Source organism: Wyeomyia smithii, chromosome 3 (assembly GCF_029784165.1).
Source record: "Wyeomyia smithii strain HCP4-BCI-WySm-NY-G18 chromosome 3, ASM2978416v1, whole genome shotgun sequence".
Classification (NCBI taxonomy): domain Eukaryota; kingdom Metazoa; phylum Arthropoda; class Insecta; order Diptera; family Culicidae; genus Wyeomyia; species Wyeomyia smithii.
In genome coordinates, this window is record NC_073696.1 from 175434276 (window position 1) to 175458143 (window position 23868).

The 23868-nt window shown below is 36.6% G+C and overlaps 1 protein-coding gene across 11 annotated transcripts in view; it reads left to right on the top strand.

Annotated features, from left to right (window-relative positions):
• Positions 1–21232, top strand: part of LOC129727084 (uncharacterized) — a 37448-nt gene extending 16216 nt beyond the window's left edge. For 4 of the 11 annotated variants that reach the window (XM_055684518.1, XM_055684520.1, XM_055684523.1 and 1 more), the window contains exons 2-8: positions 1226–1889; positions 11811–12310; positions 12758–13453; positions 15488–15618; positions 16971–17188; positions 17362–17479; positions 17566–21232. In XM_055684518.1, coding sequence (XP_055540493.1) covers positions 1387–1889; positions 11811–12310; positions 12758–13453; positions 15488–15618; positions 16971–17188; positions 17362–17479; positions 17566–17697 — 2298 coding nt within the window. In that variant the 5' untranslated portion in view covers positions 1226–1386 and the 3' untranslated portion in view covers positions 17698–21232. Of the gene's footprint in view, positions 1–1136; positions 1890–11810; positions 12311–12757; positions 13454–15487; positions 15619–16970; positions 17189–17361; positions 17480–17565 lie in introns of all 11 variants that reach the window. The other 7 variants (XM_055684517.1, XM_055684524.1, XM_055684522.1 and 4 more) reach the window with 3 other exon arrangements.
• Positions 21233–23868: the final 2636 nt, after the last annotated feature.

The window sequence follows — 23868 nt, forward strand, 5'->3', positions numbered from 1 at the left end:
AAAAAACCCATGCCTGTTCCTCGTTCCTGTTTCCGGTTCCGCTGCGGAAACCACACAGCAGCACTTGCGGACTATCTTTTGATGGAAAAATTTCACATTCCCGTGCTGTTTTTGTGTTTCTGACTCAGTAGCTCTTCCCTGATGCTGGTTGGTATGTGCTCGTTTACGCGTGTTGTTTTCCATACTGCCAGTATAAAAAACGAGAGCCGACGTTCGAAATTATACAGCCCGTAGTTACATATCTCTATTCGGCGCTGACCTTCTGCGGCAAACTGGTGTGATACATATCGCATGAGACGAACTGGTCTACAGCAAACAAGTGGAATGAATAAGCATCCCTATCTTTGCGTTGGTTGACATGATGGAATGCTATGGATTGATACCTCGTAAGCATTCGATTGAATTGCTTTAATATTGTTGGTGCTGGATGCATGCCTTCCTCAGTCACATAATGTTTCTACATTGCTCTATATTTCTGAACATAAACATTAAACATTCGGCATGTTGGTTGGTTTTTATAACCAAAACATTTTTTTGAATAACCTTTGGATTCAGTCTGGTCATAAAATATAACCAGATTCAGGTGTGAACGTGTGAGATATGATTTAGGTTTGTTAGCGCAAAGCAATCATTATGAAACTTATTTTCAAAGGGTTAGATAGGGGAGAATCTGTCAGTGCTTTGATAATCCCTGCTCGGGACAATCCTATTAGATTCAATGTCTCTCGATTGGAAAGTCGGAATTGACGGTGGTTGATATATACATATTTAGAAGATACGTTCCTTTATCTCTCCCAAACAATGATGTCATGAACAATGATTCAATTGACAAAAATTAATTTTAGTCACATAATTATTAGGAACACTTTTGAGTGTGCGAGAGTATAGATATTATTACTATTAAACTAACCTATAGAAAAAACAATTCAGACTTGTTAAAGATTAGTCAACCTTGAAGTTAAACCTAAGGACATTCGAATTAATCTATTGATTTCTGTTCTTTATCTCATATTTTTTCATTTTTCTCCTAATCATCAAACTTGAAGCAATAAAAAACTTTCAAATACCTATAAAAACCTTCAAACCGAGAAAACCGAGTGAGTTGGTCAAACATTTAACATTAAACATTTCCATAGAAAACTACTGCGATCTTTGTATGGGAAGCACGCAATCTGCATTTACGTTAACAGGAAAGAAATAACAATTTGGGTCACTTCTTTCATAGTTCAAATCCTGGTTGAAATCATCGGCAGGTTCACTTGGATTAAACTGAATGTGTAAAACTGAAGAAAAACAAGTGGAATCCATTGCGTTTGACGGTAGTGAAGGACCCTCTCACTGCCGGCGCGAACTGGAAAAACGACCGAAGCGGCTAAGAAATAGAAAATGATTGGCGCGAAGCTGTTTCCGCTTTTGATTTATACTTTGTCGGTAGTCTCGCTGTTGGGAGGTCCCCTCGTTTTTGCTGTAGCGACTGTCGATGATTTTATCGTGTTTAATAGTGCTTGTTATGACGACGACGATTACGTGAATGATGATCGTAATTTGAGTTTGCCAGATCTGGTCGCAGCCAGTGATGTAATAATAAAAGCGTTCGCCGGAGATGGCAATTACCTGCGTCCTGAGCTGGTGGCTTCCGGTGGTGATGGTGCAGAAAATGGAAGCAAATTCGATGGTAAAAGTAGGCGTGAAAATGGGAAGAATGAAGCTGCTTCTTCGAGCGCAAACAGTTCCAACCGAAGACCGGAGTCCGGATATGAGAAACACGGTAGTGCGGTTGGCAAGGATGATTTCGTTGTGCGGTTGGAGCCTTCCGTAGTCTACAAGGGAAATGAGATCTTCCAGAAGTTAAAGTTGATCAACTGGCAGCATTACATTATTATAAAAAGGTGAGTGACTGGTTAAGTATTATCACTACATCCAAGTGTATTTTTTAAAATTTTCAACCAAAAACCGAACTATTGTTTATTTTGTTTCATTTAATCAAAAATTATGGTTGTTACATATGACGTCAATCTTTAGTTTTTGCGTGTTTAAAAAAATTTAACTTTCAAACTTCCATGTCTAAAATAAGCTATAAAAAAGTTTTATAAAATATTAGGAATTTCTTTTCAATTCACAGAAAGTTAAATCAAGTAACAATAAATTTAAAACTATCTTACATACAATAATTTACAAAATTGCATGCAGACTAAATTCAATGTGCATGCCTTGGGAAGTACTAAAGGATCAAACTAACTTGTTCAGATTGCCGAATGTTTTTATCAGCACATATTTGAACCTTTTCATGCGAGCACCATCGAATAGGCAACCATCGATCCCATAGCCCAGTGCTATTACTCAGCAAAACTTTCCGCTTCGAAGAACACGAAAGGATGCTCTGCGGATCGGCAGTATCAATGTTTCATTCTAGCGAAACTTCCCCGTTCATTTCTAGCACAATTGATATTCAATTAATGCCTCGCGCTAATTTTGGAAACAGGAAATATAGTTTGCCTCTCTCAGTGTAGCAAACTCTTGATAGTTTGAAACAGAACGATACATATGTGGCTTACAGTGCATCTCTGCGATAATTTAGTAATTGAAACGCGAGAGCTTCCACCGCATCTGACAGTAAATGACAACGTATAAATTTTCACGCGGTAGGTTCCAGTTGCTCCATCTAGTGTGCGAAAAGGTGCTTCGATGAAGGTTTCTGGCTACCAGCAATGACCGTTTCTGCTATAGTAATCAAGAACATTGAAATGATTATGTAGCATGAATTGGATTTTCATGCTAGGTACTAGACGCATATAATTAGTAGAAGCATTGCTGGGTTTATAATTTCCCAGTTGGAATCGAGACACGATGCTTGTTTGATAAGCAAGTCAGCGTATGTTCGACCCAATCTGACTTTACCACCGAGAATTGAGAATACATCGACTAGAACCATGGCTCAAAAATTAGCAGAAAATATAGCAGATTCCGTTGTCAAGATATCATAGTTCTTACATCTTGTTAATATCAAATTAAAGAGTATATTTTGCAAATTTTAGAAAAGTATTTTCATGCTCGAAATAAGAATTTTATTAATGTAAATGCATTTCAGTTTATCAAAAAAAACGTTGCCAGTTTTCACTGAAAGAAAAATGCATATGCACATATATTTTATGAAATTAATTTTTGAAGAGTATTCCATTTTGATATTCTTTGATAATTGGTCCAACTCAGTAGCGTCGTCTGAGCTGAGGAAGGTGGTGGGTGCGAACCACACACGATTACACGCTTTGAAGGGTCCAGAGTAAACCAAAATGATTATTTTTAGTATAGGTTTTAATAAAGTGAATTTCTTTTAATCGTACAGCTCATCAAATGTACTGAAGTTTTGTAATTTTGAACAAAATTTAATTTTCAACTCATTTTTGTTTCGTTTGTTTTTCTTCAATTACCAACCGTCTAACTAACTCGGAAATAATTTGAATAAGTATGAAAAACAGTTAAAATAAAAATGTTTTCTTGTGTGCCAATAAGCAAATTAGATTATTTAATAATAATCGTAGAGAAAAAATAAGTCGCTAACACTTATGACAACGTAGTTGAATTGCAACATTACTATAGGTTTTGATTTTGTATGAAATATGTATGTATGTATGTATGAAGTCGTTCGTTTTTCACCTTATTTTTTTTTTTTTGCAAAATTTAGTAGATTAGAAAATATTTTTTTTTACTTGTACTCTCATTGCTCTACTTTTGTGCTGTGTAGCAGTGTTTTCAAGAATATGTTTTCCAAAATTCAAGCAAAATGGGTTTACATCCGAGAATGAAATAAAATAAAAGGAATGTGTTGGTTTGGTTTAGAGATTGCAATGGTTTGGAGTTATTGAAAATTACTGTTTATATACGTGAAGGATACAACCTAACGGAGAGAAGATATGGCGACATTTTTTATGATAGTGGAAGAGTACCAGTTATGGCATGAACCAGCTATGTCCTATGGAGTTTAAATGGAGTATTGCCATAGCTGGTACTATCAATTTATTTAACTATCTTATTAATTTTGTGTGGACAATGGGGTGGGCAAAAGTGATCGATTTTCCAGAACCAAGTTTTTTGGTTCCTTTTGGGGCCCCAAACAACCCTAAACTTACCTGAAGTCGATTGGTTTTGCTTGGCGCATTGCATTTCAAATTTGTATAAACATTTATATGGAAAAACCTACTTTTTTGCATTTACCTTTCTAGAGAGCTCAATAATGCTCCAATAATGCACTGCATTATGTTAAAGTATAGTATTTTAGATGCCTCACAACTTTGCAGAGGACACTGAAGAGCTAGAATGTCCCTAAGAAAAGCTATAGCTGTTCAAAGTTGAGTATGTCGATTTAAATGCAGAAAATCTTGTTTTCTGCCAACATTACCAATGTACCGGCGTCAGTAGGATTCTCATCAAAAGTAACCTGTCATTACAAGTTTGTACACTCAGCTGGATCAAGCAAACAAATTTAGGTCAATATTCTAGGCGTAGGAAGAATCTACAACGTGTTTCAGAGGTTACTTCTGATGGACATCTGACTGACGCCGGTACACTGGCAGTGTTGGCAGAAAAAAAGATTTGCAACATAAATTTCGACATACTCAACTTTGAACAGCTCTAGTATTTTTTTGGGACTCCCTAGCTCTTTAGTGTCTTCGGCCAAGTTGTTAGGCATGAAAAAACCTACCATTTGAAGTTATGAAACCTATGGTTTGAACCATTTTGAACTCTTTAGAATGGAAAATGCATAAAAGTTGTTTTTTTTCATACAAATCTCCATATAAATTTGAAATGCAATGCGCCAAGCGGAGACAAAACCAATCGACTTCCGATATATTGAGAATTGTTTGGGGCCCCAAATAGAACAAATAAACTTGGTTCTGGTTTTCTGCTATAAAGTTTCATTTTTTCCATATAACGACTCCCCACCCTAGTGGACAATCACAAATGGTCGATTCTAAATAGGATTCGTTTACTTCGCCAAACTTATGAGTACTTATGATTGCTTAAAACTATTTCCAATTTTAATGTATTATTTGAAATGTGATTTTCGATTTGGCACACATGCTCTTGTAGGTTAGAGATGTTGTGTTGTGCCGTTGTTGTGTCTATTTGATCACCATTTTCAATGTTCCTCAGGCAATAAGACGTAAACTGAACAAGATTCGTGTCAATAGAACGCCCGGGAAAGAATCCGTGTTGATCCGGCGATATGAATGCCAATTACAAAGTATCGGTGTTGGTGGCTTGGTGCACCCCAGTCCCTCCCCTCACACTTTCCCTCTCACCGCACCGCACCACTGCTGCTGCTCAGACGACATGATATTCTTCTGTTGCTATCCGTTCTTCCCCTAACGACCGGCGTATGGAGAAACAAAGACAACGAGCGAATCGCTTCTCAGAGCTGATGAAGTCTAGTCATGTGTATGTTTTCTCCCAGAAACCCATGCACCATATCATCATTTCATTATGGGTTGAGAGGATTCAAGTTAAGTCGGGCTCTTTAACACTTCATGATGTGTACAAATCGGTCTCTGGGCATCATCCCGATTCCGGTTATATGCATATTCGATGGTATTCGGTCAATTTTGATTTTTTTCCAGATACCGGAACTTGCCTCTTTGGAACCCAAAATGGTGTCGGGGGCAGTGTTATGAAAATGACTGCAAGACAATGACAGCAAATTTTTAACTGATCCGGCTCCTATGTATTGCACAGCTCTCTCTGTTCTCCACACGTTCGGTAAACAGTCCGACAGCACACATGCAACTCCATACGGGCTGTTAGTTTTCATCTCCTTTTGTCTGTTGGTTATCCCAAGCTGTCGTAAATGACAGCCTATAATCTTCCGACATCCTTCAGCACGAATCCGAGCGGGATATCAGGTGATTATGATACACGACAGTAAGGCCGATGAAAGAAAAAAAAGAGAGATGGTGCGAAGCACGTTTTTTCTTACGTGGGGAATAATACCAACAATGAAAACGGTTTTCTTTGTATTCAATATGCCACCGGCCGGTGAAAAAGGAGAAACGAAAAAATGCGAGTCGATGACAGCCACAGCCGATCAGCAGACTGTCACACTGAGCAAACTAGGCTGTCATGTCCGAAAGAACAAAATACATGCGCAAGAATGAGCTGTCGTACGCAACACAAGACAGTTTCTTTGCCTAGTGTAAGCTGTAGCTGTATGTGAGCTCTCATGAACAGCTCATGCATGAGGCTGTTAGATTGAAAAGAGAAAAAAGTCGTCAGTATAGTGTCGCTCTCCAGTCATTCTCCTAAGCTTGGTCGGGGGTCGTTTAGGTCTCTAGATATCATCCAGATTCTGAAAATACCCATTTTGGATGGTGTGTGATGTTGTATTATTTATTTGTTTCTATGACCACTAGAAGCCTCGGTGCAATCTGCTCCGGAACGAACATGTTGAAGGCATATTACTATAACACCCACAACCATAAAAATGGCCTGTGGAAGTAACTTTTGTAATTCCTTAGTTTCGGAACATATTCCCGACAAACCAAATGCTAGTTGTTCCTGCATTTGGCATGGATCGTCATCGAGCAATTTCTTCAATTGAGCGGCTGCAAAGGTTTTTGGCCCTTTTTCACGCGGACAGTCGTCATTCGAAATAATAGTCTTTAAAGCGATTGAACCAACCATCGCACGTTGTTTCAATATGATCAGCATTTCCGTAAACTTTTTTAACTCCTGATGCACTTCAGCCGTCGTATTCTTTAAATGAAATGAGAATAGTATCATTCCTCACAAATGCCGATTATTTAGTACATAATCAGACAATTTCACACAACTAAAAGTATATGATGCCACAATAAGAACACTACCGTGTCGAAACGGTTTGTTAACCAAATGTCTTAGATTGATTCATCCAGTTTAGGTATGTAAAAATCGACCAGCACTTGCTGCCTACGCCATCTATTGACAAATGGCGAGATCTAAGATGCGCAGTTAAATATACCGAGGTCTTGAGGGTCATGACAGGCAGAATGTCCAGTTAAAAAAATGGATGTTTGGAATATTCATCGAAATGCAAAATGATTCTAGAATTTCACAGAGATACGATGTGAGGTGAGCTACCTACAAAGAGGTAGCTTTAGCAGTGTTAGGAAAGGACGTGCAAGCTCGGACTCTCACCCCAGAGGTGACTCTGTAGCTTTTATTTTGTTAGGGAATTATGTCCATTGATTTGAACTTTTGCAATACTACTCTACTACTCTCTAGCTTAAAAACCTGGATGAAATCACCGAAGGGTGCGACATTGCACCAGTTTTCGAAAAGGAGTGTGGAGTGGTGGCCAAGAAGGTAATTCGTTTCCGGAAAGGCCCTTTTTGGGACACATGTTGCCATCATAGAGCTTCCATCAGCTGAGGGAAGCAAAGCCCTGAAAAATGCCAAGCTGAAGGTCGGCTGATGTGATCTATGTCCGCTGTACATTTTCTAATATGTTTTCTTCTGGTGCTTCGAGAGGATAAACAACCGCAGGCGTGAAGGTGACGCAAGGTGCTTGAGAAAATAATCTTCAACAGACTTGTGAGATCCACCGCGTGTGAAACTGGTCTGTCAAGTAACCAATTCGGCTTCCGTAAAGGTAGGCCCACGGTAAATACTATTATCTTCATCGCCAAGCACTCCAGCTTTAAAAAAAGGCATTCGATATATATTGTGATATGTCTTACGAAGCTATATGCACCCTGGCTGGCATGATGCCTATAAACATCATCATCAAAGAAGTTACGTAGCCGCAAGGTTACAGAGTCCGCTTTGACAAGCGAGTGGGGATACGTTTGAATCTTAGCAGAACCAAGTCATTCGGTGGCAAAAGGACTTTAAGTAGGGGTAAACAGAGTAAGACCGCCCTGCGGGGTAAGACCGCCCACCGTAGTTTTACTACCAAGTTATAAAATAATTGAAAAATTTCTTTAACGTGTCTATTACAGTATAACTACATAACATTTTGCACGTTTTTCTGTTTTGATAGTGCACGAACGGTCGCAGAAATAACCAAAAACAACCTTTCAGCTGGCAACCAGCCAATGCGCTATTGTTTTGCGGCAACGGGACTTAGGGTTTTCAGTCTAAAAATCTATTGTTTTGTTCGTGAATACACGTTTAATCGCTTGCCTGAATCTATCTTCTTTCGGAAATATCGAAGGCCGTGAGTAATCTTGTAATTTTGACTACTTTTTCGGTCAAATATGAAAATGTTCCACTGGGGGTGAAGTCGCCCACTATACAAGGGGTAAAACCGCCACGAATCCAACTGCTTGTTGTTTTACTTCAAGACCCAAATGCCTCGACACTACAAAGGGAATATTTACAGGATCAGTAAAGCAATTTCAAGCCACATAAGACATCGATGTTAATCGACCATTTTCGATTTGGTTTAAGCTTTTCTGGTTATATTATTTTAACAAGACTTATTTTTGAAAAAAGTAAACCTGTGTGAAAATGGTGTTAATGAACCAAAATAATTTTAGAGCCAGGACGGTGTGTTTGATAGGTATGACGTCTCCGGCAGAATTGAAAATAGTAGTTTTTTACTTTCGAAAAAGGTTCACACTCTAAAAAAATTTAAAGAAAAATTATAGAAATAGAATTAAAAATATATTTTTTTTTCAATTTTTTTTGAAAAAAACATGTTTTTGCCTGTAAAATCTACAAAAGGTAAGCTAAAATTTTATGGTTGTTGGATCATGGAATAATAGAAATATTAATAGCTCAATTTTTGTGAAGAATTTTTTTTGGCGGTTTATTTGGTGTATAAAGTCGTTGGTAATTTTGTTCTTCAAAAAAAAAAACATAGAAAATTGAAAATATAAATAAAAGAAATAATAATTATTAGTATTTTTCTATACATAATAAGTCTTCAAAAGAATCATACAAATAGGTTTAATGAGTTTTAATTTTTAGCTTAAAGATAGGTATATTATGAATTCAATATCTTGAAAAACCCCAATTCTGAAAAATCTATTTATTTTGAAAACCAAAAAAGTTACCCTACATTGATTCGAACTTGAAAAATCAGAAAACAAAATAAGTTAAAACTTAGAAAACATTTTTTTTTCAGATTTTTCACAGTGTATATTTTATTAAAAAAAAAAAATTCCATCTACAACTTTGTCAGAGACACTATACCGATAGAATCAACCGTTTCGGCCCTGAAAAAATTGTTTATCCTCAAAAAATGGTGGGCGATCTTACCCCGCTGGTGGGCGGGCTTACCCCGCATGGAAAAGATCTGCACATTTTCAATGAATTTTTAAAATTTGAAAAAAGCTGGAAAATAAACAAAAATATTTCAGTTCTTATTTTTTAAATGCGGGTATTGAATAGAAGAACCTCTTAGCGAAGAAAAAATGAAATTGCAGCCGCAACTTTTTTTTCTATAAACAGAATTGCTTAAGGGGGCGGTCTTACCCCGCTTACCCCTATGGGTTTATTCTCAGGCTCTTCCACACAAACAAAACTTCCCTCCAGACTTAATAACCACTGGTCTAAAGCTTCGATCATATTATAGACTATAGCACGTTATACGCTGTTAGAGTGTTAGCTTGCAGGAGGATAGGATAAGGTCGATAAGGAAGGCAGTAGGTTTCTGAAGGAGAAGACAAAAAGCACTATAACACGGAGCAGGTTACTTCTCAATAAGTAGCACTTCAAAAGGGTAAAAAAAACAAAAATGTGCGAACAGCAAAAACGTCCGGACAATGTCACAAAAGATAAAAAAAACTACAAAAAACAGTGGGGTCCATACAAACTAAAAAAATCATCCAAAAAGGTGTAGAGTGCTTCGACCAACGTGATACAAGAGGTATACGTAACACCAGAAGGTCAACTTCGATGGCCAGGTGGCAGCAGGGTTTGTCCAATTCTACCAAACGTAGATGGTCTCATCGACTCATCCCAGCGATAATCTGTGTGGTCCAAGGGAGAAAAAGAAGTTCAACCAGAGGTTTAAACGTAGTTGCGCATCTAATAAAAAAAAATCTAAATCATTCAATTTACTCGGATGCATTCTTAGAAAGTTGGACACTGTAAAGCAATTATTATTTTGTCAGGTGTTAAAAAACGAGGGTGAAAATAACATAGAGCTATTGATTTTGACGAAACTTTGTCTATATTTTTTTATGAAGACACATAATTCTTTAACTGGTAATTGGACCACTTTGACCAAAGTGTTATGTTATATGGAGCGTATATGCTTCAAAAGATGTAAAATTCGAAAAATGGTATCTCAAATACTTTGATTTCTGCTAAAACGTTATTCATGGAAGAAAAGCAGAATATTTATTTCTATACTTGCAAAAATACGCTTTGAAAAAAAAATTACCATATTTTTCAAATAATTCGTTTACTTATTTATTGTTAAAATTATTCTATTTATTGTTGAATTGAATCTGCGAATAAAATTGTTTAATATTCAGTCATGTAAAATTTCAACATTTAAAACTTGTCGCAGAATAGAGACAAAATAGTTTCAATTATCTTGGAAGAACAAACTTTTAAAATTCGTATTTTTTAAATGTAATTCGAATGTCAGTAACGATTTCTGGTGTAATTAAAGTGTAATAACGATTCTGGTGTAAAAGTGAATGCATCACTGTAGAGACTTTTCGAAAAATTATGTCATTATCTTAATTTTTTTATACTAGATCTACCCTATCGATATATTTTCTTGTTGAACCACCCGGACCTTCAAAAATAGAATCTATTTTTAAACATACACTGACAAATACTGATACTGATGTTTTCAACGATTTCGAAATGGAATACCGTAAAGAATAACCGTGCTAAGATGGAAACTTGTTCATAATATTAATGACAAATATTTCATAACCACACACAAAATAATATTACTGCTTTTTAATATTTTAAGCTATGCTGTTGAGCCTTGAGGGAGGATAGGGATAGAGCCTCGAATTCTTTAAATGGAAAAAGAAACATCTTCCAGAACCATAAGTATTCATGCACGGATTTTGGCATTGTAATAGAAATGGGAAAAGCAACAATGGCTCAATTTGTGACGATTCTGTTTGACTTCGATTCAATGGCCACAATTTATTATATGGTATTCCCCCCAACAACTGGTTGAAATTTAATCGTCCGCATCGATTCCACTAGTTATCCTTCTGTTTGCACTTTACATCGAATCGATCAACGCCCTCTCTGAATAGGACAACGACGAACAGACGCAATTGTCGATAAAAGCGGGAGGGAGATGGGTGAGTAAACGAAAACGATTTTGGAACAATACTCCTCACTGTCAGAGTCACGCGGTATCGAGTGGGTGGAGAGAGTGCACCACTCAATAATAAATTTAATCAAATTTGTCTCTCGCACTGGTTCGTATTAAGTTTAATGAAATAAAACTAGAAACGTAATCAGGTATCACTCAGATTTAAGCATACTTGAAAAAAGAAGTGAAAGTGTATATAAAACAATACATTCAACTTGACACAGAAACAAAATGTTGAAAATAATATTTTATTAGTATTTGATATTTTCCTAAAATTTGATTTTGATACTGCATGAAATTATAAAAAAAATTTTAGAAAATCATTTTTACGCGTATACATCCAATTATCGTACTTCTTACGATGGCGAATGCAAAGCAATATTTATTTTGATATTTGTTCGTTATTCTACACCATTGAAATTTGTATCTCAAAAGTTTTAACATTTCTATTAAAAAGGAATGTGACATGAACGGCTATGTGCAACTTGTTTGATATCGATTTTAACTATTCACATTTATAATTTTTCTGTACTGTTTTCAGTATCGCCAATAAGCGAATGAGACTGAGCTCGCGTACATCGGCGCCGAATGAAAATCGGAACGAGTTGCCGAGCTTGGCAAGTTCCACAGCAAGCCAGAACAATAAGTATAGAAGTTGTACACATAAACCTAAGTGCAATAGGAGTAGCAACATAAATAATAATATACAAGTGCGGAAGCTTGAGATTCGTAGCACCGGCACTGGCGGAACGACGCTAGACAATAATGATAGCAGTAAGAGCACCAACAACGACACCAGTTACCAACATCACAGCAATGAGAATAATGCGGAAAATATCACCCGACAGCAGTTCTCAGTTTCCAGCATATTCAGCGAGGTGCTGCCAACCCAGTTAATCATCTTTGGAACGCTGGATGATAGAAACAATCTGCAAGTAGATCTCTTCAGTGGTTTGCAGCTGTGGCACCCAACACTGGAAAGTTCTTTGTGGCGGTCACTGGGTATGCACACAGTATTATCGCCTTATACTGCATGTTTAGGTAAAACTATATGCTAATTCGATCATCCCATACAAGTCAATAAATACTTCACACCCCTCAAACCACATGCTTTATTGGCAAGACAGTGAAAAATAAACTTTCAAACAGCGTCCCCCTTTAAAATGTGTTATATTTAATATTCAGCATCGCATTTCCCATCAGATTCTGTTTAGTAAATTAAAATAACGTTTATAAAATATACACAACACATCTTTTGTACAATCACCGTTTATGTTTTCTCACTGTGCGTGCCGGAAATGAAAGTGAAACAGTTTCTTTAGAAAATTTGATTCGATCTTCGGAGCCATTGAACCCCACTAGCAGCACCAGACCAGTTTATTCCAAGTATTCTTACATATTACAATACCTCGAAGCGGTGCATGCGATTTTGCCACTACCACAGTTCCGATCATTTTTTGTTTTTCTTTGTTTTCCCACTCCCTTCAGGCTGGAGCGTTTGGGGCGAATATACGCCGTGCAGTGTGTCCTGTGGCAAAGGTGTACAACAGCGATTTCGGCATTGTTTGAGGAGACTGGAGCCGGGAAACACAACGCCTAGCGGAGACGAAGCGTTGCCATCGGCGCAAGCAACACGGCTGCAGCGCAAGCCGTATGTAAACATTGAGCATCCCGAGAAGGATGGTTTAATGAATAATGAAAATGTAAATCCCTCGTCATCATTTAAATCTCCGTTGTTGAAATCGCCTACGGTGCCAGAGGTGGGTGACAAAGCGATGGAAAGGAAACTCAGTAAATCCGTGATGCCATTCGATGGTAGCAACCTGCAGCTAGAGCAGGGCTACAGGAACGATGAACTCACAGAGGAGGAGGGTACTTCAACGTCAACGACAGATCTTCACTCTGCAATTGAGAGGCGTTTTAATGAAAGTACTAATGCAAATAGCGGTGAAAGGAACATTCAGAATCCTACTGCTGCCTTCTCCAGTAGACAAAATCGAGGTATTTTTCTACAACGAACAAATCAACACAATGAATCCCGCGTTCCCGGGGACTTCCAACCGTTTGGCTTTCTACCGGCCCCAAGCATAAACGGCGAAAGCCGCATTAGTACCGCAGCCACAGATTCCGACTGCGAGGGATATAATATCGAACAAAGGAATTGCAACATGTTTGAGTGCACAGGTGAGGTTTAATGCACTTCTTTAGGCTCAAGACCGCGCTCTACAGTGCGTTTGCTTTTATTTGTAAAGAACTAGGAGACTATTTGTTTGGTGCTTCCTAATGACTGTCATGGACAGACGCATATGGGAGGTGATGTTTTGTGCTCCAACTCGAACAATCATTGTTCTACTATGTCGGATTCAACTTGGAAATATTTCGACTTACATATTAGGTTCCTAAAATCTGTGCAATATTTTTCTTGAACTGATCGGTTGGGATTGTCAATAACGATAGGGTCAGCACCGCATGGTTCACGTAACACGTTTAGGTTTAATCCCTTCCGGCACCTGTCAGCGGTTAAAAATTCCAACAAAAAATCTGTGAGTCGTATTGAGTTTCATTGCATTAAAATAAAGCCAATGACGCCCCCCATACCGGTAAAGAGAAGAAGCTGACTAATAGCGAGTTTCCTTATTCCACTGAATCAGTGCCAACAAAGATAACCTGAACAAGATATCTCACTTCCATATTTTCCATACATTTTGAACACGACCGTCTTCCGACGGTTAGTGCTGCCATCTGATGACTTAAATTGTCATAAAATTGTCACTATGAGCAAAACCGATTTATCGTGCATAGTCCATCATCGATTGTTGAGCTGTTCAAGATTGTATATGAAAAAGGTGTAGCAGTTTGGTCAGCTCGACGCTTAAGGTGAAACGGGACGTGGTCGCGATCAACTCGAATTTTGCAATCTAATTTTCTCTTGATTTATGAAGACTACGTACATGAAACTTTTATTAATTGTTTTCACAACTGTTGCATGCCTGGAGTATCAATATAAGTGCTGTTTATTTAGTGGAAGCCGATTTTTTTGCGCTCAAACTACCAAAGAAAAAAAAAACTCTAACCTCAAAATTGTATAGAAAAAGACCACAATCCCGTTTCACCTTAAGATAACATGAAGATTAATGATATTGTCATTTTTGCGCTTTATGCTATTGTCATATTTTTTGCACTTCAAAGTACGAAAAGAAAAGTGTGAAATTGACTGTCAGAGTGGGGGTTTATATTGAGGAGTTATATTTATTTTCAGGTCCCATTCTACTGAAACTTGAAGTTTGATATGTCGCAAGCCAGGTTTCAGAACCATTGGGCATATAGTCAGGTTCACTGGGGCACCAGATTTTTGCTATATATCCCTCGGCAAGAGTGAAAAACTTGACTGTAGAGCGTGCTCATAGCGGTTATCAGGAACTTCTGATGGTACGCTTAATTTTAAATGACGTGCCGATAATTCTTGATTCTTCCGGAAAGCTTCATGTTTGAAAACTAAACATTCGTACACATTATTATCATTTTTCGGATGGCAGCACCGTACAATCGTCCACATGGATACCGAAAAAAATGTTTCACCTTTCAGCAGTTATGTCTTAGCCTTGTCGTCAGTTGATTTTGACGTTTAGTATACATCATATAAACAGTGTATGAATTAGTTCGACTTTTGCTCACGCGCAGCGACAATCATGTCCGATGAATTCTGTAAGAGTCAGGTATCTTGTTCTAGTCATCTTTGGTGCCAACCTACCCAGGAATAAAGAAAAGCTTAACTATGCAAGTAAGAAAGAAATGCCAGATAGTTGCTTACGAATTAAACCCATGCGTTGTAGTGCTAAAACTGTGCTTCGGAGGAGATACCAGGTCTATACTGGGTCAAAGCCAAACGAATAAAGAAGGGTAGTAAGGTTGCAACTGGGGTTGGCACTGGGGATAAAGAAATTCGATATTAGATTTGCTCGTTGAGTCGTTTGACATTTGCTTCATTTCCAATTTGTTGTCAAACGCGGTGCGAACTAGTTTCGGAAAAGTTCTTGCATTAAAAGTTGCTAAAAATATGAATTGTTTTCAATAATATGTCAGCATGTTGATTTGATGGGTTATCAATTTTTTTCCATAGAAAAATACCCCAAAATCGCTTAAGCATAAGAATGTCACGTATAAAAACTACCCTCAGCCAATGTTTAAGAACATTTTAAATTACTGGTATTCTTCCAGGTGCAATCGATTTACTCTCGGCCACCATCAACCAACGGTCTGCGGTCGGAGAGCTTTGGGAGAATCGGTTAAATTTCCAGTTCAATCAAATTGATCAAAATTTTACGCTGTTTCTAAACTTGCGATCTAGGGTGAGTATAACTTTATTAACTTATGGAGTGCTGATCATTTATTATTTAGACCCACCATGCGATATATTCACACTCGTATATTCGATTTATGTTATCATTATCGTTATCCATTATACCGAGGGAGCTGCATAGCTGCAAGACTATCTTTATATATTTTTTAAAACATGGAAAGCTCCAACATTCTCTAGAATATTGTATTTTGAAAAAAAAAAAAACATCATACAAAAAAGTTAGAAGCCAAAAACCAAATTTACGTACATTGTCATACAAAACTTTATATTTTTCAAAACCCATAGTTGTACAAAGAGGAAAAATATTTCAAACGAAGTCGTTTGTAAGAAGATTATCTACAACTTTGCTGAAGACAACTTTCAGATTAATGCACAAATAAAAAAGTTGCAATTTTTTTTTTTTCGTAGATAGCAGCCAGTGTGACTGCGTTACCCATTTCCGACCGAGGCCACACAATTATGTAGGTAAAAAATGACAGATAACAAAACCTAAATCGAAGCAATTCCTATATAAAAACACTTGCTTGCTCCGGTTTTTCATTTTTCGTAGCAGCTGCCATATCATGTTGTTAACAATAAAACAATGAAAAAGACGCTCAAAAAACGAGAGAGAAGAAGATTAGTCACCTTCTACCTATACGCACTTATATGGGCCCGGTCGGAAAGGGTTACACAGTACCATAATGTGCACAATTGCAATACAAATGATTTGTACGGAGGCAGTATGGCCCTAAAGTAAGCCTTTAGATGCTACAGAATTAAGTTCACGACATTGCTATTTTAAGCCACTGTGCGTCGCAGAAAGTAAATTTTTGGTATTATTTATTTATTTATTTATTTAGTTATTTTTTAACCAGGGCTTAACCACGTGTTGGTCATTGGCCTCGAGATTTTTTTTGTGTGGTTTTGTTTTCTATTAAAGAGCCTTTAACATGATGTCTTGAAGGAAAAAAGTCTGGTACTGGTAACAGTACCATCGTGAAAGTGCATTCGACCAATTTGTATGAAATTATAGGCAATCGTAACGATTTGCATGGTTTCAATAGCGCAACATGAAAAACTAGTAAAATGGGCTTAAATAAATCAATTAATAAAAAAGAAATCGTTTTTAAAATGTATCAAAAATTAATTTTAATTCAAAACAATGAACAGTTGTTATTGACAAAAATTCAAAAATAAAATGTTTTGATAGTCTATTATTTAGTCTATTTTAAAGCGGACATAGTTCGTAGATATGTATAACTGTGCAATCCAACTTATCACACATCATTATTGTTGTTGAGCTTTCACCAGAATAAATGTTTTACAAAGAGGTCATTTGCTATATACTTTTATTTCCAGAAACCTCATCGTTCAGAATCGCATGCGGGTGGCTATTTAGCTAACAACAATATCCTATCGGTTCGTTCGCAATTGGATGCTAGCTCAAGTTTGTCGATTAATTTCGTAAACGATGGTCATGGTGGCTTGAAAATAATTCAGGAAAAGTTTGGCCTTTCGGAGATGCTTCCGGTGAAACGAAATTTATTGGACGGCAAATGGCACTGGATAGCGTTTAGGTATGTAACTTTAGTTTGCCTTATATTGTGTATACATGTTATGCTACCCTTATTCCCAAGTCTGATCCAAACACTGATCTATAGTTTCGATGTTCGCTTGCCTAAACCTAATAATTCAGTGCTTAATGGTCTATTGCTGGAGCCTTTTCATAATTGCTAATTTATGATTGCAGTGGAAGAAACGGCAGCTACATAACCGTGTTCATCGATTGTCTGTGGGCTAACTCGTTCGTCCTCTCGAGGGGAGCTTTTGAACTGCCGCAGTATCCTGTGATTGAAGCTGGACGTGATGTTAGTGAATGCAATTTATCCCTATTGTTACGATCGCTTCATAACACATGCACTGTTTCTTTCTCTCATATATCGTGAACTTTCAGATTGAACTCCAACAGTTAACGCTTGTCCCTGGAGACCAACATCGACTGCAGTGCGCAAAAGAGACCATCCCCATAACGGACACGGAAAATCGACAAGTTACCAATTATTTCGAAGGAATAAATTATCACTGAATCAGCAGGTGGCACGCAAAAGCTGGAGTATTATCGACTTTTAAATGGAGATATCTTTTTACGGCATTAATTTTGAAGCCTTATTCATTGCCATGGAAGATAGAAAACGTTAGCTGAAAACAATTGTATTGATAATCACGGATTTGAATTTCGTTAAGACTAGAGATTTAAACCTAAATTAGTTGTCAACCATGCCAGTTTTTCGGGTTTTGGGTGAATCGCGTAATCTGCAATTATTTCACCTAATATCGTCAAGCTAAAAAAAAATTTTATTCTCCGTTATTTGGTGAAACATATTTTCTACTCACATTTTAGCTGTTTCGCTGTAAATTTGGAACTTTAAAAACTTTGAAGTAACCTGCTATATTGCCCGAAAAGCTATTGTTTTAGTACCTAACGATTTTAATTAACTTACTTACGGGACACGCGCATTTTTGTTTGCAACTGTTACCTCTGAAATAGCTTTTGCTCAGAGAGTCTTTGAAGTGGCTCAAAAAGGAGTGTTTGGACGATATGTTATTGAAATTTATTCGAAATAAATTAATACATAACACTCATGACATTTTACTGAACAATCCTATTACTACAGTATAGGTAGCCTCCAAGATGTTTGGTTTAGTTTTTAAAAATATTGAAAAATAACTGACAAACATCAAAAATGAAAAGTGAAGTTAGCGTCGTTTGCACAGATGCACGTTGAGGTATAGATAATTAAGTCCGGCCCGCGGCATTGATGATGATTATAAGTAATAACCTAAACACGTCGCTGCGGACGATTTTAGCGGTACTCGATTTTTTATAGTAGAATTAAATGGAAATACTGTCTGTTCTTAATATTTTACTCCATTCTACTAAGACACTCAATAAGAAGTTAATTTGTTTTTTTTTTAATACATAGCATGATTTCGAAACAATCTACAGTTTCTCAATCAGAAAAAAAATCTTACTAGGGAGTTATTATAAATCTTACGATGCCTTTTTATGGGGAAGGGGGGTTGAAAATTCCAAAAAAAGCTCTTACGAAATTTGTGGATGACCCTTAAGAATAATTTAGATAAATTTGATGTTCAAAATTGTATAATGGCCAACGTTATCTTAACGACGAAGAATGTTAAAAAAATTGCAAAATGCATCCACTTCCTCTCCCAGATGGTCTCGAGGTACGATGCTGGCCTAACAAGCCAGTCGTCGTAGGTTCGAGTCTCGTCTCGGGAGAGACTGTTAGTGTCAGTAGGATCGTAGCACTAGCCCCGCAATTGTCATGTACACTAAATAGTCGGCTGCGAAGTCTGTGTATAAATAAACAGAAGGTCAAGTTCCGATTCGGAATGTAGCACCAAGGCTTTGCTTTTTTGCATCCACTTCACGTTTGGAATCATTGAGTAATGGCGAAGGCGAATATACAAAAACTCAGAAAATTGCACGAGAGTATACCTGCAGCCATTGCAGTCAACATTAGAACAAACAGGATTATAAGCTCACAGCATAGAAAATGGGTAGTATGTTTCTCTTTTTGTTGACATTTTTTTCTGCCCACTTCAAGTGCAAATTATCGCGGCAATTTTCTGTTTGATTTTCAAATATAATAAAATATTAGATAGAAAACGTCTCGACTGATTTTTGAATTAGAAAGATCAAATGTTTTTATGCCTTTATTTTGAACAATCCTGGGAATCTCGTTGAGTTGAGTACCGAGAACCGATTACAAACGATGGAAAAGCTAATGAAATTAAAGGAGGGCTAATTTCATAATCCATATTCATTTGGTGTCAGGTGGAAAAACTCAATATTTTAACGTGTAATCCTCATACACCTTCAACCTATTGATTGATAGAGAGAACTTGATAGAGAAAAGTACAGAAGAGAATTTCAATCGAAGCGGCATTTCAAGGAATAGAACAAATAGACAGGCTTATGCTATTTAAAATTCCATTTGTCACGTATTTTATATTGGATACAGGTGAAGGTGAACCAAGAAACACGCTATTTCTGTAACGAGAAAAAAGTTCAACAAATCCTATCTACATACATAGAGGTCATTAAAAACATGATCTATTGAGCCTGCAGGATTCAGATAGATGCTTATCGCTGCTGTAAAAATCTAAGTCAGAACAATAAATTGCCATTGCTGTATATGGAGCGCTTACTTCACAAAATGTATGCATAGTTTTCTCATCATCATCGTTAGGATTTAAACAAAGTTCTAGTCAGTCAAAAAAAAAACTCTTGATTGTTGTTGATGCTATGCTTGCTTACGCGTGCAATGCAAATATAAAGCGCGCCTGGTCAACAATAACGAAACTAGTCGAACGTACGTGACGAGGATCAACTTGTTTGAGGCTTTTATATTGCAGTATATCATGCAAAAAAGGTTTAACCCAAAACGCACTTTTTACTTAGTCACAGAAATTGTTCTTTTTTTTATATTTACAACGATATGTGCTGATTGCAGTAGTTTACACAAATATGGGAAAACGGCCAAAAAAATATACTCGAAAATAACAACAAGAAATTAAACCGTCCTATGTGACTGACTCAAATGACTTATTACACTCTCTGATATCAGTCTATCATTCTACTGCATCCAGTGATCATGGATAAATATAGATAAGTGACTGGTTATATTGCATGTACTTTGATTTCTGCAAACGTCTGATAAACGCCAGAAAATTAACAAGTAAACCAAAAAATAAGTGAAATTAACACAACCTGAAACAATAACTAACGAGCAGGAATTTCAAATCGAATTAAATTCGAAATAATGAGTAAAAACCCAACAATGGAAATGTCTCAGATGTTATCAAACACATCTATATGCCGGTACCGGCATAACTGTCCCATACTGATTTCGGTCACTTTTGAGTTATCATCGGGAATCGACTTAACTGTTATCATATTTTCTGTAAAAAAATTAAAATTGATACTTTTGTATGGAAAAGCATGGAAAAAATATTAAGTTGTTTTTGTCCCATATTGGAAATACCCGCATTACAGTCCCACTGCATAGTGGTGCAAAGTGCAAACATATAATTTTGCTCCAGATTAGTGTATATAGGATTATTTCAGGCATATAGAAGTATGTCATTTAATTAACTAGACTAACTCTTTTTTTTTCAAGTTATATAACGTAAAACCAATTCCATCCATGGTTTTTTGTTCTCAACGATAAACTTGTGCTGCCATGAAACAGTTATGGTCGTTGGTTCTGGATGTAATTGCTGGAAATCCGAAAATTCACGGATAATAATCAATCGCCGTTTTCTCAACATGTTGTTTTTCATTATGGGACAGTTATGCGGGTACCGGCAGTATATATGTACCACAAAAACATTTACATACAAACAGATACACGCGTACACGTGGCAATAGGAACAGTTAAAAAACAATATTGTTTATATCGGTGCTACATGCTTTATTAATATTTTCAGGTTGAAGATTATTAAACTTAAATCAATAAAGAGAAAAAACACTATCACGTAACATTGAGGGATACTCTATGGAATTATCAGAATATAATTACCATTGGTTTAAGAAATGCTTTTCTTATTTATCCGAATGTTTCACTATCAAAAATATATATAATCGATTATTTCATCCCAATAGAAAATCATTGTAACCAGAAATGTCAAGCTTTGCTATTCTTCAGATTCCTTGCCCTTTTTGCATTGCTCCTAGAAAGGTATAGCAATCACTGAAAAAAGGGCTAAAGGTAGGGGAACTGCTCCATTAGGGGAAAGTAGGTAAAGACGGACACCCTAAGGTTTAATCTAAATAATTACTTAGGTATTGCTATTTAGATCGCAGTAGTCATACAAATTGAAACTTAAAGTCATTTGTTTTCATAATCATTTTTGGTATTAGTGAACTTCCTCCAAGTTTCACGTGTTTTGGGTCTTCAAAAATAAGACTACAAATTGTTGTTTTTTGACATGGTTGGGAAAGACGGACACTTGGGGTGAGTAAGATGGACACTACGAAGGTAAAGGTGGACACTCACAAAAAAGATGTAGTACGTTAAGTATTCTTTTGATTTATGTGTTAAGTGATGGCCATACATTACTCTACGTGATTAGAGTCCATCTATACATCACGTGAACAGTTTGAGAGGATGGGTTTCGATGAAGGCGAAAATTCTCCGCCTATATGGCCTGTTCTAACTACTAAGTGATTAATATCTGCTGGTTTCTCTCGCAGGTGTACTTTGTGAACATCTGTAGTACACAACAGATGCTACATGTGAAAATTCTTGGAAAATCCGTGTGTCTATCTTTCCCTACCTTAGTGTATCCGTCTTGCCCGACCTGGTTGTAAATTTTTCAATCGATCGTAGTTCTTCATCGGAACATCGAAAATCTGCTGGATTTTCACTAGAAAACCGAGGAAAGACTAATTAATCACTTAACTATTGTGAACAAATGTAAACACGTAAGTTTCACGAGTTTTTCACTATTTTCCGTGGAATAAAAATTACATCAAATTGCGCTTTCACGAAAATATTCTTTGTTTTACTTACAAATTTGACAGTTTGCTTGCTGAAAACCGATAATGCAACTCAAAAGCATTAACACACTATAAAGAAGGTATTCGCATCACTCAACTATCATAATACATTCTAGTTTGTGAAATATTAAAAGTGTCCATCTTACCCGCAGTGTCCGTCTTTACCTACTTTCCCCTATTCATCTCAGCCCGTATATTCATCTTATTCAACATGAAAACACAATTGAAAACAGGAAAAAACGCATATTTTCTTATTAAACCAATCTGCAAATCCATGGAATGGATTCTTCTTGGTTCCTTTTAGATTCCTCATAAAGTATAATCCTCAAAAACTTACTTAAAAGCACTAAATTTGATATTATAGTCGGACATCTGCACTCGAAAACTTGAACCCGAACGAACCTCAGAAAACAAAATCCGCGCATCGTTCTATACGGCTACAACGGGACTCGTTCAGCAGCCAACCAAAGTTTTTTTCATCACTAGCGGACCACTTTTTATTTTAATCACTAAACAATACACTAAGAATACTTTAATCTTTTAAATGTTCACCTCAAATTTCCTAAAACAAGCTTGATTTAGCAGAAATATATGAGATGAATTTCTACAATTCTTAGATTTCAACTGTATGTATTTTCATCTGTTTTCACTGCGTTGAAGAAAATCAAAAGTTGCCAAATCACTTTCTGTTATTACGAAAAAATCATACTGAAAATGTTGAATTATTCCGACATAATTGACATGAATCTACAGCACTGTTGTGGTTACCTAGGTTACCAGTTTCGCACGTAAACAACTGCAGCGGATATCTAGGTAACTACTACGACGGGCTGCGGCTACGTTCATTCATTATAATGTGATTCATTCATGACCGTGTGATGAATATGAGAGCATCGTTAGATGAATAATTGAGCAGTAATTCAAGTTTTGAGATGGATATGGAAGCGTTGTGAAAAATGGTTTGTTTGGCAAAATTCAGGATAAATCTAGCTAATTTTACTAATTATACAATGCTAAACGATTCCATAAGAGTACGTAAGCATATTTAGCTTATTTGTTCAATGATTTCGTGAAAATTTGGTGTTTAATCCGGGCATTCTTCGTGAATATCGGCTTAATGAGATGAATAATGGAGCAGTTTCCCTATAAAAGTGTTCAAAAGGGCCGAATGTTTCATATCACTCGACTCAGTTCGACGCGCTCTCCCAATCTCACTGCAGTTTCTCAGAGATGACTGGACCGATTTTTATGAAATTAATTGCAAATGAAAGGTCCAGTCTTCCCATAAGATCTTATTGAATTTTATTGTAATCGAATTTTTAGTTTAGAGGTTATGTTTAAAAATGTAAAAATCACGAAACATCATTATCTCAGAAACTACACAACCGATTTTAACAAAATTGGTTTTAAATGAACGAGCTACCTGAAAAACTCTTAATTTTTGAATTTTATGGAGATTGCATATATGGTTCAAAAGTTATTAACAGAAACCTGCTCTGCAGACTCTTTTTATCTCACTCATGTTTCCCTCATGAGATGTCTGAAACGATTTTCATAAAATCACTGGTATATGGAAGGTCTAGTTGTCCCATAAGACCCAATTGTTTTTTTTTTTTGTAATCGGACTATCACTTTGTCTGTTATGTTTAAAAATGTGAAATCCAGCTATGA